This window comes from Lacerta agilis, chromosome 2 (genome assembly GCF_009819535.1).
Source record: "Lacerta agilis isolate rLacAgi1 chromosome 2, rLacAgi1.pri, whole genome shotgun sequence".
In the NCBI taxonomy this organism is placed as follows: domain Eukaryota; kingdom Metazoa; phylum Chordata; class Lepidosauria; order Squamata; family Lacertidae; genus Lacerta; species Lacerta agilis.
The window spans coordinates 63,570,384-63,587,233 of record NC_046313.1 but is presented as its reverse complement, the minus strand read 5'-3'; the positions used below and the strand labels follow the sequence as shown (position 1 = coordinate 63,587,233).

At 39.3% G+C, this 16,850-nt stretch overlaps 1 protein-coding gene across 6 annotated transcripts in view; it reads left to right on the top strand.

Annotated features, from left to right (window-relative positions):
• The window catches only part of EBF1 (EBF transcription factor 1), a 384,086-nt gene that overhangs the window by 336,034 nt on the left and 31,202 nt on the right, over positions 1-16,850 (top strand). For all 6 annotated transcript variants that reach the window (XM_033140381.1, XM_033140380.1, XM_033140379.1 and 3 more), the window contains exon 11: positions 3,248-3,336. In XM_033140381.1, the coding sequence (XP_032996272.1) occupies positions 3,248-3,336 (89 nt within the window). The remainder of the gene's footprint in view (positions 1-3,247; positions 3,337-16,850) is intronic.

Genomic DNA, 16,850 nt, shown 5'->3' with positions numbered 1-16,850 from the left:
AGTTGGCAGCCTGGCTGGAGATACAGATTCCACCCTTCTATATATCAGACAGTCTTTCAATTAACATTCAAAAGCTTTATTGATAAAGCAGGAGCTCATTATATGAATTATTTTTTAAAAATAGACAATGCTTTTAAACAAAATAGAAGATCCAAAAACTTGTATTTTCTTTGTATAATTATATTTATTTAGTTCAGAAGACACATTTTACTTAAGGATATTAAAGCAAGATGGATGACAAATTAAGTTACAAATTTGAAAACATGAAAATAATTTCACCTCCATCTCTGATTTTACATTTTTTCCGTTAAGTGTGTTGGATTTTACGAGTTACTGCTTCAAAAAGGCTGCATAAACAGCTTCCAAGGCTTCCCTCTCTTCAAGTCTAATCTGAAAGAAAGTTCTTCCTCAAGGGTTTAAGTAGTAATTCATAAAATGGAAAGAATAATAAATATTGTGCCTTAACTCATACACTAGCATAGATAGACAGATTTTGTACACCTGGGTGTAATTTTAGTTAATTCACACAAGAGACAGGTTGAAAGTTTACTGTTTAGATAAGAGAAAATGGCTTAAATCTCATATTTGCAAAAAATGATTACATTACCTTAAATGAAAATGCTATTCTATTAGCTACTTCAATAAGCATTGCATTTTAAAAAGTATTTTAATAAAAAAGTTGCCTGAAGTTCCACGCAACTTAAAATACATAAGTGAGGTGAAAGTACTTACTTTGATTTAGATGTCTTTTGGAGATGTAATTATTGGCTTTTTACTCACCTATGTAAAACAATGTACTTTTGTAAATGGATTTCTGGCCACTTTAATCCATTTTTTCCTTCTTTCTCTATCTCTTTTTTTTAAAAAAAAAAACAACATAAAAAGTAAGCAGAGTCAATCAAAGAATTTTAAGGTTTATTTCCTCTTTAGAAATGATTGATAGCCTTTTAGATTTACAAGCTGACAAGTTAAAGGGTGCTATTGGTATAATTATGTACTATATTCACAGTATTTCAATTTAAATGTCCTTTTAAAACCGTGAGATTATCATACCTGTATTTTGAAAAGTAGGCCAGTCAGTTTGGGTTGGTACACAAATTGCTTCCATTAGCCTTGGGACCTATTTGAATTTAATACATTTTTTTAAAGTTGGTAGTACTTTCAGTGTACTTTTGAAATTTAGGGTAATGGGAATGCATTTTAACTACAGTATGTGCTAACTTTGTTTTTAATGTATATATGGATGTCAAGAACACAAATACTGACTGTTAGACTAAAGGGTTTTTTTATTTAAAGAAAATTGTATTGATATTTTTTTCCATCTGTGGAAAAAAAACATTTTATAGAAGGACATTGGGGAATGAAGGAACGTATTTTATGTATGGTAGAAAAGGTTGCATTCAATCCATCTCTCATTAAAAACAATAGCAAAGAAGAGTCTATAAATGAATCCATTTATTCACCTATACAAAGTAACAAGTTAGTCCGGAATTTCACCAGAATAATTGCAAGAGATTTATTTTATCTCCAATTTGAATAATAGCAAAGCTGGTCATCAAAGCTGTGCATTTGTCTATTACTTATTTATAGAGAGATAGAAATACCTTTATCTCACCATTCTAGTGCTGATGAACTATGAACAGGGTAGCTTACCACAAACAAAAATTGCAATGTCATAGAAAAGCAATTGGAAAAAAATCAACAATAAATATACTTTAAAAACATAACCATAAAAATATAACAAAAAGGAGAGACCACAGATTAAGCGTAACCTCAAATAAAACAACGGGTAAAAGGCTGCTGCAATAAAAATGTCCTTAAAGGTAAAGGTACCCCTGACCGTTAGGTCCAGTCGCAGACAACTCTGGGGTTGCGATGCTCATCTCGCTCTATAGGCAGAGGGAGCCAGCGTACAGCTTCCGGATAATGTGGCCAGCATGACTAAGCTGGCTCTGGCAAACCAGAGCAGCGCACGGAAATGTCGTTTACCTTCCCACCGGAGTGGTACCTATTTATCTACTTGCACTTGATGTGCTTTTGAACTTATCAACTGGTAAAAGGCAACCAGAGAGACAGCCACCTACAGTACAAGGGGTTATGCAATATTGGTGCAGCCACTGAGAAGGCCCTGTCTCGTGTTGCCATGACCCATTCCTCTACCCTTCGGGTGGTGTGCAGAGAATGACCCCCAACAGTGGATGTTTGGTGCATTGGGGCTGTGTCGCTCACCTGACCTTCCTCCTTCTGAGATGCTGATGCATACAAAAATGGAGAGAGGTAGGGATGAGCCAGCGATGGTGTAGACACAGTTCAAACAGAACAATGGCACACTGGTGGCAGTGAGCCAGGGGGCAGCAGTGGTCCTGAGCTGGTGTAATAAGGCCCTTGGCCCTATGTTGGGTGGCCCTGGAGGGCCAGATGCTACACTTCCAGGTTACTGGGGGGGGGGCGGGGGTACCACTCCAGTCTACACTGAGATGGGAACTTCCCCCAGCAACCTATTCTGGTAACCTAGCAGGTGGCGCAGGGCAGGGCATCCATTTGATGGATCCTTGCCCTATGCTGTGCCAAACCCCAGTGTACTGTAATCACCAAAATGGTTGCCCTTTTTTCACGCACATTCTCTCACACCCTGCTTCACTTTGCCTGGCACGCAACTACATGATGGCATTTATTTATTTGTTTTTACCCTAAGAGCTCTTCATGTGGTTAATTTCTTGTTAGCTTTGCATGAACCAACAGTGATTTTAGGGATTCAGCGATTGGATTTCTTGATATCTCTTCCTAAAAGCACAGCATGTATTTCACAAGGAAAATATACACAATTTTGTTTGTCTGGAAGTGCAAAAGACTTTTCCTTCTGCTTTCTTTTTATCCACAATCAAAAAGGATTCCATCTAACAACATAATAATGGAAAACTTGAAAAGCAGGGTTCAAAGCATTTAACAAATGAATTGTATCACAGATTATAATTGTTTCTCGCTCAAAAGCTGTTTATAGAGAGCAAAACTTGCTGCCACCTTTTCACAGATACTCAACCAAAGCCTTGCATCTCACCTCAAACAGTGTTTGAACCACAGCTTCACAGTCACTGCTGATTTGAATGGAAAGGAGCAAAGGGGGAGTTTGCTGTGATAGTTTCCAGATTGCCCCCCCCACACACACACATATTGCAATTTAATACACTCTTCGATGTTGCACCTTGTCCTACTGCTTATTATATAATTATTATGTTTGTTGTTTCAGCTCTGAATGAACCCACCATTGACTATGGTTTCCAAAGGTTACAGAAAGTCATCCCAAGGCACCCCGGTGACCCTGAACGCTTGCCAAAGGTCAGCCCAAAGTTATTGCGATTGCGTGTTTGTGTCTTTCGACGCCTAAGTCGGTAACAGCATTTTGATTTTGTTTCAGAAGAGACTTTTGGTACTGTCCAGATCATTGTCAGGTAGGATCAATGTATGGAGAGGTGAAGTTGGATTATGCCAGCTGTCACCCTTCAGTCTCCATGCAGGGACTAGGACCCAGTGCACAGGGCCTGCGCCACGTACAAGCTGTACGTGTATAGACTCTATACATCCAGTCTATATACTGCAGTTCTGCAAGGTAAATATCACACCAACAGAGCTTACATGCTTCTACATGCCTAGGCTCTGTACAGAACCGCTGGCAAGCACATGAGAACAGGAGTGTGGAGATTTCATGCATTCCTCATCCCAGATGATATGTTATTGTTCTGCATATGCACTACTACCTCAGAAATACAACCCAGAGGCTCAACAAACATACCTCCATTGCATCCTTTCTTAATATTGACTATTTAATTTCCACTAATTCACCAGCTTTTTTTTTTAATGGCCTGCTTTAAGCGTGTCCAGCTATTTGTTGTAAATTCCAAAGGACTTCTTGAAGGGGTAATGGGCTGTTCATTCGTTTTTCCTTACAATGATTGCTTTTGAGATATGCCTCTGAGTGCAGCTTCAGGGCTCTTGACCAGCTCATAGCAGTGTCTGTAATTTTCAAGTTTTAGTGTACTCAACGGCTAAGTCCACCTCACCCATGAAATGTTGCCTACACATCTATGCAGTTGTATACGGGGGGCGGCATATATGTAGTTTTAGGATCACAAGGTAAACATAATGTGGCATTTGATTATGTAGAACATCTAAATACCAAGAATCTGGATTGTGACTGGAAAACTGCTTTGGCAAAAAAAAAAAAACACCAAATGCCAAAAGACACTTAAATCCCTCCAATAAACACGGAAATGACAAAATCATAGACTAGTACACTGAGGGTCTAAGCTTATTGTGCCTCAGTATAATATTTTCTTGTGGCTAAACAAAGTGAAACAGTGTTTTGCAGCATTTCCCTTGAAACCTGAACAGGGTTATAGTTGACAGTGGCTCCATAGTTTAAATAAATTCATGAGCAAATAAACATGCCCTTCTCTCGTATGCCTACAATTAGCACACATTAAGAATTTGAAGTTGGATTTGAAGTTCAAGACTCATTTATAGAATGCAGCACAGGTGAGCACCTGTCCCCTTCTGCACTTTTGACACTAATGGCTGGATCCCTCTCATTTGCTGGCTGTAGAATAAATATAGCAGATGTTGTGAGTAAGCCTGAATTCTAGGAGAAAGCATGGCTGTTAAATCATATAGGGGTTTTTTGTTAGAGTTTTGGTCACTTCATTACAGGTAACATGGTCTAAGCTTTAGAGAGTGGTTGATTTCTAAAAAGATTCAACGTTGACACAGTATTGATTTTTTAGGTTGCCATTAAATAAAAATAGTTGGCTGACATTAGAAGATTGCCTTTTAAAATAGCTGTCTGTCAGTAGGAGGAGTCAGTTTAATTCTTCCTAGAAGCTGGAGTGTGTGTTTTCATGTGTCTTTCTAGTGACTACATTTTTAAGAAGATCTGGTCTGGATCAGGACCACAGCATGGAGCCAAGATGAGGCACTGCACCTGAAATTTAGTTTAAAAACTCACAAATGCAGTTACTCAGAATCAGTGGCTTCTTACCTAGTTTCACGCTTCTTCCTACCCCTAATACGGCCTTTGAAACATCTTCCTTTCTCAATTTAACTTCCACAGTGATGTAAAGAAGGAACAACATATACTCAAATACAAAATTTGATGATTCACTAATTGGCAAGGGTGTGGGAAGAAATTCCTAAATGTCAACTGTATTCTCTCAGATGGCTGCAGTTGTCATCACACTGAGACCGGGCAGTCAAAAGTGGCTAGTTTTGGTAGTGAATAAAGTCTAAAAATCAGGGATTACTCAAAACAGTGACACTCTTACAGCTGAAGGACAGAATCATATACAAATTGCTGGGAAGCAGCTCTTTTCTTTCTGAAGGTCAGCAGAAATATGTATACATTCCAGTGCATTTTCTAAGTGGGTCAGTGTTTACTCAGCAAATGATTAGAGCAGATGGTGTAATTTAGAATCCATGGCAAAACTTTAATATATAAAGAATAGGAAGAACGACATGGGTCCTTTTGCTATATTAATCTGTGCCTTTGCAATGTTTTCCTGAAGGTGGAAGACTGATTTCATTTTTTGTGTGTGCTTTGTTGCTTTGTTGAAGCAACTGAAACATGATTCTAGTGCCCCTATGCAGTTGGCTGCAATGTTTTCTTAATGCTTATCCCAGTGGCTTGGCCCAATCACAGGCAATATCTCCATAGCAGCACAAGCCACCTACAAGGACACAGAAACTTTCCAAGGGATAAAGCTGAATTTTGCAGCCAGCTTGAGCACCGACATATGAAAAGAGTGGTGTAATGTTTAAAGCAGCCTGTATGTTTAGACCATGCCACTTAAGCAATTTGGCCAAATATCGAAACATAAGAAGGTGCCTTATCCCAAGTCCATCTAGCCAATGTCACAGTATTGCTTACCCTTAATGCCAGGAGCTCTCCAGGGATTCAAGCAGGATTTCCTAGCCATATTTGGAGATTTGGGCCAGGGAACCTGTGGTCCTACAAATGCTGGTGGATTGAAACACCCATTAGTCCCAACAGGCATAGCCAATAATCTGGCATGTTGGAAGTTGTAACCCAACAGCATCCGAGTGGCTACAGTTTCCTCATTCCTGATGCTGGGCATTCAACCTAGGACCTTTCACATGGCCCTTCCCCTTGACTGAATTGGCTACATGGCTGTATTGATTTTAAAATCCTTATATATGCCAATACACACATATACACAATGAAATGTTGGAGCAAATGAAAAGCCCCTACCCCCATTACCAATTTTGTTATTCTAGGAGCAGCAGTGCTTTGGGGCAAAAAAAAATATGCCACAGTTTTGAAGAAAGCAACAAATGCTGCATTTGTGTATTTTGCTCCGTGGAGCTGAAAATATCTAGTAAATTGATCCTGTGGGAGTAATAAATACACATTACTTTATCTTGTACTTCATGTCTTATACCCCTGAGCCTTGATAGAACAACACCACTTAATAGACTTAAAAAAAGAGTAATTACAGTCATTGGTTGTGTGATTTTTCAGGCCTTCCAGCCCTGCCTGACCTTCTAATTTAGCTCACCGTGTCTAACTAATGCATTTATATTCATCTTTTATGAAGCATGTGTAGTACAAAATTGACTTTGCAGCCTTAAGCAAGCTGTCTTACCAGGTTGAGAATCTGGTTAGTCCTACATTCTGTACGGTGCGGATGTGGATGTGTTTGTGACAAATTCTTTGTGATTCTAATCAATTACTTGTTTTTATCTTTTGGAGAGAGAGAGAGAGAGAGAGAGAGAGATATTATTTGTTTCGTTTTCCCACCTACCTTTTGAAGAGCTGTTATACATTCCAGCATTATTTACAACCAAACATGCATGAAGAAAAGATGCAAGCATTTCTAAAATGATTACCACTAATGTTTCTGCTTGTCAGGAGTGCTTAAATTTCCCTGCACTTTGTCTTAAACCTTATCATGGTTACCTTTTAAGAATTACTGATGTATAAGATCATCTGGGGCTGATTTGTAAACACCGCTGACAGTTTATGATGAATGATGTCGCAAAATGTTCAATATGCTTCTTTGTCACATCCGTACATGTACGCATTAAGAAGTGGATTAAGGGAAGACTAGAGGAATCCCCTTCTGAAAGAACCCTTGAGCTAGAGAGCACACAGACAAATCTCTCTCCTGTGTTTTCTCATAACTTCCTACCCAGTTCACCCATCCAGTGGAGCACAATTGTTCTCTGTGCATTTCTTTTCTCACCATATGGTATCCTCATTACCATACACTAAGGGTCCATATGGGGAACTTGTGAAGTGAACTGTATTCATTTTAACTGCCAGATGAGCAGCCTTTTGCTTTGCAAGCTTAGCTTAAGTCATCTGCTGCGTTTATGTTGTTATGGCAACACAGCACCAATAAAAAATTCTAATCTACTGTAAGTATCTCAGATCACAGTATTTTAAATGTTTGCTGTATCTGTCCTCTAAAGTGAGGATGCTTGTTCTTTTAGTATGACAAAGGGTTATTGCCAGCTCCAGCAGGTGGCAGTAAAGAAATTATCTCTCCCCCCCCCCCACCTTGCATAAGTCATATAATTACAAATCAGAGTTATATTTCAAACATGTTTGTTGACTGCTCCTTTGGATTTTCTTGGAAGGAGAGTCTTTTTTTTTGCAGGAGATGCAGAAAAAATCAGGCAGAAAATCTTTGGCTAAAAATGGACTTTGAAGCAGATCTTATTGGAATTCTGTAGCTTTAAAGAAGCCTAGTTGAATCTCTCTCTCTCTCTCTCTCTCTCCCTCCCTCCCTCCCTCCCTCCCTCCCCCTCTCCCTCTCCCTCTCCCTCTCCCTCTCCCCCCCCTCGTGTGTGTGTGTGTGTGTGTGTGTGTCCTTCCCTGTGTCCTGAATTTGCTCATTCCAACACCAGACTAATTAAGAGCACCTTAAAGTACAAGAAGCAAGCAGCAGCATCCTTAAATATAAATCATTTTCACCTCTGCAGGCCACATGATATGTTGCATCTCTGTCTCTCTGCCTATATTGAAAGTGAATGTTTGTAGTCTCACTTCATCAGTTCACATTAGCCTCATGCTGAATATTTAAACACAGAACAATTTGAACACACCATGAAGAGACGCACTTTCCGTTGGAACTGCAAAGGCTCATCCAATAATAATTTAGTAAATCAGCCATTTAGTGACTCGCTTCTACTCTGCATTGTGCCAAATGCTATTCAACTCAACTGTGCGCCAGCTAAAACTGAAATTCAGACTCCAGTCACGTGGCGGCACTCGGTTGTTCATTGGCGAAATGAGACCGAAAATTCCCTCCTCGGATACAGTGCACTCTTAGTGATTTATCACAGATGAAGCAGAGTGACAAATGCAAGCAAGAGTCACTGCAGGCTGCACAATCTATTCTAATTACATTAATATTGTTTTGGAATTTCCATGTGTGGGGAATAAGGCAATTTAGATACTGCATTTGTCGTTTTAGTCCTCTGCAAATATCAATAAGGGGCACCAGCTGAGTAGCAGTAGGAAAGAGTAAATGAAATCTCTAGTTTCCAGCTCAATGCAAGGGATGCTACAGGTTGGCACCTAGTTGTTGTTCGAGTGCATTGCATGTAAATGTCTTTATTTATTTTTGTGTTGTTTCTAGCCTTCCCTTTAGCAAGTGAAGTTTGTTAGTGGCTGCTTCACTCTTTTGCTATTTAAGGTGTGGGGTCTAAAAGCTTTTCATGAGATACAGCTCTTTTGATACACAACTTGTGACTAACATTGGGCGAAATAATGGGTTAGAATGACATTTCTTGTTGTGGAAAGTGAAGGTCAGAAAGGGTTACACGGTGCTTCAGAAGACTTCTAAGATAAGCCAGTTGTTGGGTCCCATTAGAATAGGGATATGGAGCCTCTAGCCCTCCATGTATTGTTGGACACCAGCTCTCATCAGCCCCTGTCTCCATGGCTAATAATCAGGAGTGATCCCTGCTTTACACCATTAGGTATGCTCTCTGTTTCTTATGGTTGACTTTCACAGTTCTGCATTGTTGTAGAGGAACAATTCCCCCCCCCCCCTGAATCAATTCAGTTTTCAATGATTCTCGCTTGTGGTGCATTAATCCAAATCCTGTTAGGCTAGTGTGAGTGTGCCAGAAAGTACCTGATATGCTTCTTTTAAAAATTATTTAAAACCCCTTGGGATTAGTGACACATCAGCCAAGTCCAATTTAGTATTGCCTTGAACTTATTAATTGACTATTCAGTTTAAAGAAACTATTATGGTAGCTCAAAGGCTCTAACTGCATGATAACTTTAAGTGCATAGTTGCAGAATCTGGATTCATGCAGGTAGAGATCATGATTTAAACCTTTCCCTTCCTGATTAATTTTTTTCTCCTAAAACTGCTCTTGGTACACACACACCCCCAAAAAACCCACATTCATGTGGATGAACTGTTACCTTCATTGAGCATTCCCCCATAATATCTGGGGCAAACTACACAATATATTAAACAGCAGCTATGTGCTCCCCTCTACATCCAGACTGGATTTGTGGCATGGGTATGAGCACAAATAGCAGCTTCTTTTGGGTGGCAAATAATACCTTTGTGGATCATATTTTCATCAAGAAAGTAGTGAGATAGCCAACTCCCTCCTTCCCGCTTCTCATGCCTTCAAGCCAATCCAGTCTAGATCAGAAGAGGGCATAGCTGTGTTTCAGGTTTAGGAGCAATTACTACACTCTGACTCCTTCCTTGATTGGCAGTGATGTGCCACATTGGGAAGCCAGGTGAGCATCTCTGCCCTGCCCATGCAACCCTGCCATGCAAACTCTGACAGGCAGGTGGGATCACCCACTGCTCAATCATCTGATGTAATAATGATGTCCTGTGCCTCACACTTATCGAACTGCAAATGCCTGACAGCCAGCTGGTTGTCAGGTGTTTCGGATGTGCTGCAATTGGAAGTTCCTGCATAGCTCCTTATAGCTAAACCCCATCCTTACCTGCCCCACACCTGACATCAAATGCAGGGCAGGTGGTCACAGCTTGGCTGAAATGACCTGGTAGGCCAAATGGAAATGCTTAATAGGGCAAATTTGGCTTGGGAGTTAGAGGATCCCAACCTGTGCTTTAGTGACATCATGCCACTGTCCCTGAACTAGCATCCTTTTCTCAAAACTACTGCATTCTTTTATTGTCTATTAATTAGTTATTTTGGAATTGTCAACATCAATAGAGGTTTCTTGAGGTAAAGGGTTTCTACAGGCTCCATCTTGTCATTTGCTGAGTGAGACTGATGTTTTGAAATCCCTTAATGTTGGTGCTTTAGGAGTTTCATTGTTGCCTGCTTAAGCCTGACATCCGAAGAGATACCGTATGTTGCCTTCCCAAATGAAACACAGCTATGGCACAGTTCACTCAGCTGGGCATAAAGAGATCTTCATTCTTACTATTTCGATGTCATAATAATGTGGAGGAAAGAGTATACGGCAACGGTCACAATTCCTTCCTAAGAAACACAGGGTCTGTTTTTAATGTCTGACACTTGAAAGCTGAACCAGTTTGATCAAATGAATGCAGTCCTGTTTCTTTCGTAAGGGTTCCTATGCAGGAGTGCCACACTTTGTGAACATCGCTATAGAGTCAGCTATCCCAGCCCAGCTACTTGGAGGTTGCTCAGTAGAACTTGCAGCTCTTAAAACTGTGCTACTGCTTATGGAACAGTAATTGAGGCACCACGGGTAAAAATTACCTGGTGTAATAGGCAGTGAACAATTTGCACTCAATGTTATTTGAACTCAAATCAGTCATTTCTTACCACTTGTACTAATTTATTTGTTGACCTTCTAATATCCATAGCTCTTCAGTAGTACCGGTATTAACAGCAACTCAGACAAAATCTCATGTCTTCATTTCACTTCCATTGATTTTTTTTTTCATTAAGGCAATAACCAGCTCCCCCCCCTCTTTTTCTGTTTTAAAAGTCAATCATTTTGCTTACAATGATATAAATTGTTTGGACAGTAACATCCTCTGAGTACCTCTGCAAGAAAACTCAAGACTGCCTTTTAGAACAAAGATCTATGCACTCTGCCTTTGCCTAGGCGGTAACCATATTCATGATTTGTAGCTGATGGATTAAGATACTGTAGGTGATACACTTGTACGGGATAGATCTGGCTCATACAATATGAGTGTGCAATGCAATTTGTTTATGTTTGCTTAAAGAAACACACTTCAGTATGTCACGGTTTTGATTTTCCACCCTGACGGTCTTGTATATATATTGCCCAGGGAATCTTAAACTGTGCCTGGTAGCTGATCAATTCCCCCCCCCCCCAGCTGTTTGTTTTTATTTATTCATTTAAAAATGAAGAGCAAGGAGCAATGAAAATATTGTCAATGTTTTTGTGACCAGTGTTGGGGATAAAATAAACAATCTAGGCCCTACACACTTCCCTCCCCTACCCCTACCCCTAAATGTTATTAATATATGCTTAGGAAAGAATGGTTTTATCTGTCATCACTCAGGCCAGGCAGAACAATAATATTAAATGTAGTGATAGTTATCAGAATGCTGGAGGGGCTAATATCAAGTACCTTATGCCCCCGATATTTTTGAGGAAATGTTGTTTATCGGTTTAGCTTAGACATCTGCTTTGTGAAATTAGTTACTGCCAGATTTTTAGGGCCGCTTCGATTGTTCAAAAATTAATCTTGTCATTCTCCTGCTGATAATAAGAAAGAAAGTTGATGAAGTGCTTTAACAACATAAGGCAGGGAGCACTCTAGTAAAATAGGTCTGCTTGAGCTGAAGCCTCTCTGTGCAATAAAATACTATTAAGTCCTTTGAACACAGAGTTATAAAACATAATTGTTACACATTTGGCATTTTATGCTTCCCTAGAAATTACCACTTGGTATCTAGATGTAAGCTGTGCTCTTTCTATTCATTTCAATTGGGTCTAAAGTGGTCCTTTATTGTAATGAGAATGCCCCTTCCTAGAGACTTTTTAAAAAAATTATGCCTATGATAAAATGTAAGCGAATGTACTCATTTGTAGGGGTTATGACACAGCAGGTTTTTTTTTAACACTCTAATATGAAAACCTCCCAACATTATTTCAGTCTTTGCTTTATTCAGTCTGGACAAGATGTAGCCAAATATCACCAAAGGTCATCCCATCACAGCCTTTTTACTTTGCCACTTTCATTCGTCCCATTAAAAACCAGCAATTTTGCAGATTCTAACAAGTCTCTTTTCTTATCTGAGATTTATATCCCAGAAGATATTCTTGATGGATTTTTTTTTAAAAAAACCCTGTTTAATCTACATTCTATTCTTATTGTAGTTTTTAACCCCAAAGGGGTTTATGGGTTAATGCAGAAAACATTGGTGAATACTAGACAGCCCTGTTCAGATAAGTTGATTTAGAACTATTTGTACTCAGCCCAGTTAAATTCAAGCACCACCTGTAGGCAGTGAAGTCTTTCTCCCATCCTTCCTGCAACTTGAGTGTCCAAGGCAGCAAAAGGGACTATATATCTACCCTCCTTTTGTTTGTCATGCAAGATACTCATGCTCCAAAGTCAGGGACTGCTGGCCTGATCCACCCCCAGCCTTGATGCAGATAGTGCGAAGGAGGGAGTCAACAGAGAAAAACTGCAATGTAAGGGCATCTCCAATACACTCCAATTGTCAGGGATGCTGAGACTAGGCCAGATATCCTTACCTGCTGGAACAGCTCTGATTCCCCAGCACTGATTGCCATCATGCTGAAAGTATAAATGATACATGGGGAAGAGCTGCTTGCTCCCGGCCCCTTTTCTTATGCTTCAAAGACTGCTTTTGCCAAAGCAAAACGTTTTGGAAGACGCAATGGAATTAAATCCTATCACTGTTCAGCATTTACAGCATAAAACTATGTGCATGAGATTTTTCTCCCCTCTGCTATAACATTATCACCTTTGTGATCAAGAGAGATCTTTCTCATTGATTCACAATATATTCATGGCTTGGTGCCTGCATGCATTTACCCTTCAAAGATTTTGCTGTCTCATATATGCTTACTATATTTTATTTATAAGCTTGGTTCAATGTGGAGCAGGTGGCAAGGTCATGCCTGAGTGTTTTTGTTAGTGCCTTAGGCATAGGCTGTGATCTTCAGTTTGGATGAAGGCTGTGGAGACCATTACAGCTTGGAGAGACCTTAGTCCTCCTTCGTTAAGTGACTCTTGCATACTAGAATACAGCTTCATACTTGATGGGTGAAGGAGGGGAAAAAAACAAGCTAGCTCAATATTATTATTTTGCCTTCACTTGGCAACAGGCTAGCTTACTCAGCTGTGGGGTCAGATACTGATGCCCAGATGGGAGCATTCACGCGGCCGTTTATTTCATTTTCCTGATGTTTCCCTGACTTTTAATTTCCACTTAATCTTTTTTAAGTTTACACATGACATCAATTCCACTTCCGGAAATATTGCAGAACGTAGTGCAAATTTAGTGCTCATTTCAAAGTTACTTGCTTCCAGAAAAAAAGTCTGTTTGCAAATAACATGGAAGAAGAGGCTACATAATAGGAAGAAGAAGGAAGCTTAAGTACCTCAGAATTCAGTTTGCTGAACGAACTTTGGCTCCCGGTAGATCATTCTAGACAATTATCCCAAATCTGAATCTCTCAGCATTCTGACCTTAGCAGCCAGATCTAATAAATAAATAAATCCAATGGTCAATCTATGGGGCAATAGTTAATATCCAAGATTATATTCAGTCTGAAATGCATATTGAGACAACATGGGGGGACAATTTATTCCTGTTGTGGTGCCCAGCTTTATGGAATCATATGGCAAAGCACAACCTTTTAATTTTTTTTAGTGCTTGCTAAAGACCTAACTAGCTATCTGGGTTACTGTTGATATTTTTTATTATTTTTAATATATTGATTTTATCAGAACTGTATTACCATTGTTCTGCCCCACCCTGGAATTTATAATGACGATCAATATATATATTTTTTTAAACAAACAAACAAACAGATAATGGCAATGTGATATCAGGAGCTTCACTGTTTAGCAACTAGGGAATATAATCTTGTTTTTTGTTTTGTTCTTTTAATTCTGTCCCCTCATATTCAGTTATGGGTCATGAATATGTTTTTGTCACATTTTACTGTTTGTTGTGTTTTTGTTTCCTTCATGATGGAAATATTTGTTCATTCTTTCATGTTCCGTTTCACTACTGCTGACTCAACACTTTCTTCCTCAAATGACACATTTCCGCAACCCTCCATTTTTAATTAAAAAAACCAACCTTCTGCCTGATTGCTAATCATGTTACCATAACAAGTAGTTTGGCCAGGGTTTCCCAAACTTGGGTCTCCAGCTGTTTTTGGACTACAATTTCCACCATCCCTGAGCACTGGTTCTGCTAGCTAGGGATGAAGGGAGTTGTAGTCCAAAAACAACTGGAAACCAGAGTTTGAGAAACCTTGAGTTAGGACCCCAATGCTGAAGAGAATGGAGATGCTTCCTATTAGGCCAGTCACCACTGTATGAGTTTTTCATCCATATTATGCAATATTTCAGACTGTGCATGTGAATTGTTCTTCCATGGGCACCAGCATCCAAGACCATCATTCACTTCAAAGGAGGGGGCAGTGAGAGGTTGATGCTGGTGATCCCTCATTTCTTGTCATGGAAGAAGATCAGTGTGTCTATTCCTTTAAGAATATAGTGGGTGAGCCCATGCCCTTTCTTCAAAAGGATATCATTTTAAAGTCTATTTTAAAATATTTAAAAAGTTAACTTGAGTTGGTATATTGATTTTGAACGTTCCCTGAAAAAGAATGGTTACCCAACCCTAACAATGAAAAACACTGACGTGGAACAAACATATCCATATCTTAATATGTAAAAGGAGTTAAAGTTTGCAGCCTAATCCTTGTCATCTTTTTACTTGTGTTAATCCCACTAATGAGTTCTATGAAACTGATTTACACATAAATGTGTATGGGTTGGCAGCCTAAGTATTATTATGCTTTTAAATTAAAATTTCCAAAGCTCTCTCTCCTGCCAAAAGCAAAACAAAAAACAAAAAACCACCCTCCAGAGGCTATCTTTAGAATATACCTGGGCATTTGTTTGTCGCACCCATGAAACAAGAAAGTAGGAGTCAGAGTCCATCAGCTAAAGATGGAAGCATGAAAACTTTGAATGACATCTTCTTCATTAAGTTCTTCTGAAAGATGAATGATTTCTCCCAATTTCTTATCTTTGTCACAGTACTGAGCTAATAGAGCATTAGAAGATGATATGATATCTAGACAACCCATTATAAATAACTCGTGATTTGCTAGAGAATCTCTATAAGTATACTAGTGCTTTAGGTGAGCGATAAGCTTTATATATAGTGGACAGCTCTTTCATGGAAAGGAAGAAAAAACATGCTACCTGTAACTCATCATTCCTTGAAATTTCTTGGCATCGGGTAAATTCAGGGTCCACATGCACAATTACTTTCTACCCATTTTAACATATGAAACCAGAGATCAATGAGAATATTGTAGCATTTCTTCCCAAGAAAAATATAGTTATCGTGATGAAGCTTGACCCCAGTGAACCATATATGGCAAATGGTTTTCAGTCTCGGGGAAATGGCTCAGCCAACAAAGTACTGGGCACTTATATAGGAGAGTATAATTCATTTTAAAGCAAGTTTCATGTTTTAATGGATTCCTCTGTGGTGCAATCCACATCAAAACCCAAACAAATACACATTGGCTATTGCTATAGAAACCCTTAGGTAGGTGTAGCGGGGGTTCTATGAATTAAACTCTAAAGTCTCCTCAGTATCCCTACCAGCCCATGATGGTATTGGGGCATAACCCTGAAGGAATTGGGTGGAAGTAGATTTAGCTGATAGTTAGCATCTGACCAGAGAGCTACAAAGTTAGCCCTGCTGAAGCATTGTGGACAGATCCAAATGGGAAGCAACACCCAGAGGGAACGACAGGAAAAGGAAGGTTAACCCTTTAGTGTTGCCATGATGGTGAGGGCCCCTTCAAGTTGTGTTATTTTTCTGTAAGTGTGTCTGTTTGTGTGGGTTACAAATGTCTCTGATCACTCCTTGGTGAAAGAAAGGAACACCAGAAAGAAATAAAAATTAATAACCTGTAATCCAAACATTTATAAACACAACAGTGCTGCTATAAATATAGCAATCTAGAGTCTCTTCAATACTCTTTCAAATAGGACGCATTGAACACAGAAAGAAATACCCAGTACCAAGAGCAAATCCTCAGCCACATATTGTTCCTGTTCTTGCTCTCAACATTGTGTTTCTACCCTTGCTGGTGCTGGGGAACTATGGTGCATTAACTCACAGCTTGGGCCTGTAACCAATTTATGAACAATCTCAGTAAATAAACCCCATACCAAAAGCCTTTTCCTTTCTGTGGAATTTTCTTTGTTGCTGGTTGAGTTTACTGAGGAATGTGGCCCCTGCAGTTAATAACATGAAAGCAGCTCCAGCACTGCCCGTGACCTGTGGTTCTCTTACTCTCAGAGGAGGGCTAATAGTTTTATTTATTCATTCATTTATTTTTCAGGAACATTATAATCAGCCCTTCACACAAAGGTCCCTGGGCAGCAAATACGTACACATTAGAACCAAAATTAACAATATAAAACAAGCAAAATGCAACAACAACAATATAATTCACAATAAAATCAGAGAAAAGTAACAAAAGAGAAAACAAAGCATACTCAATACTCGGTGCACCTTACCCCTTTCCCCAAACCTGGACAAAGAGGTGTGTCTTCATCTTCCAACAAAAAGGGGAAAAAATGTTG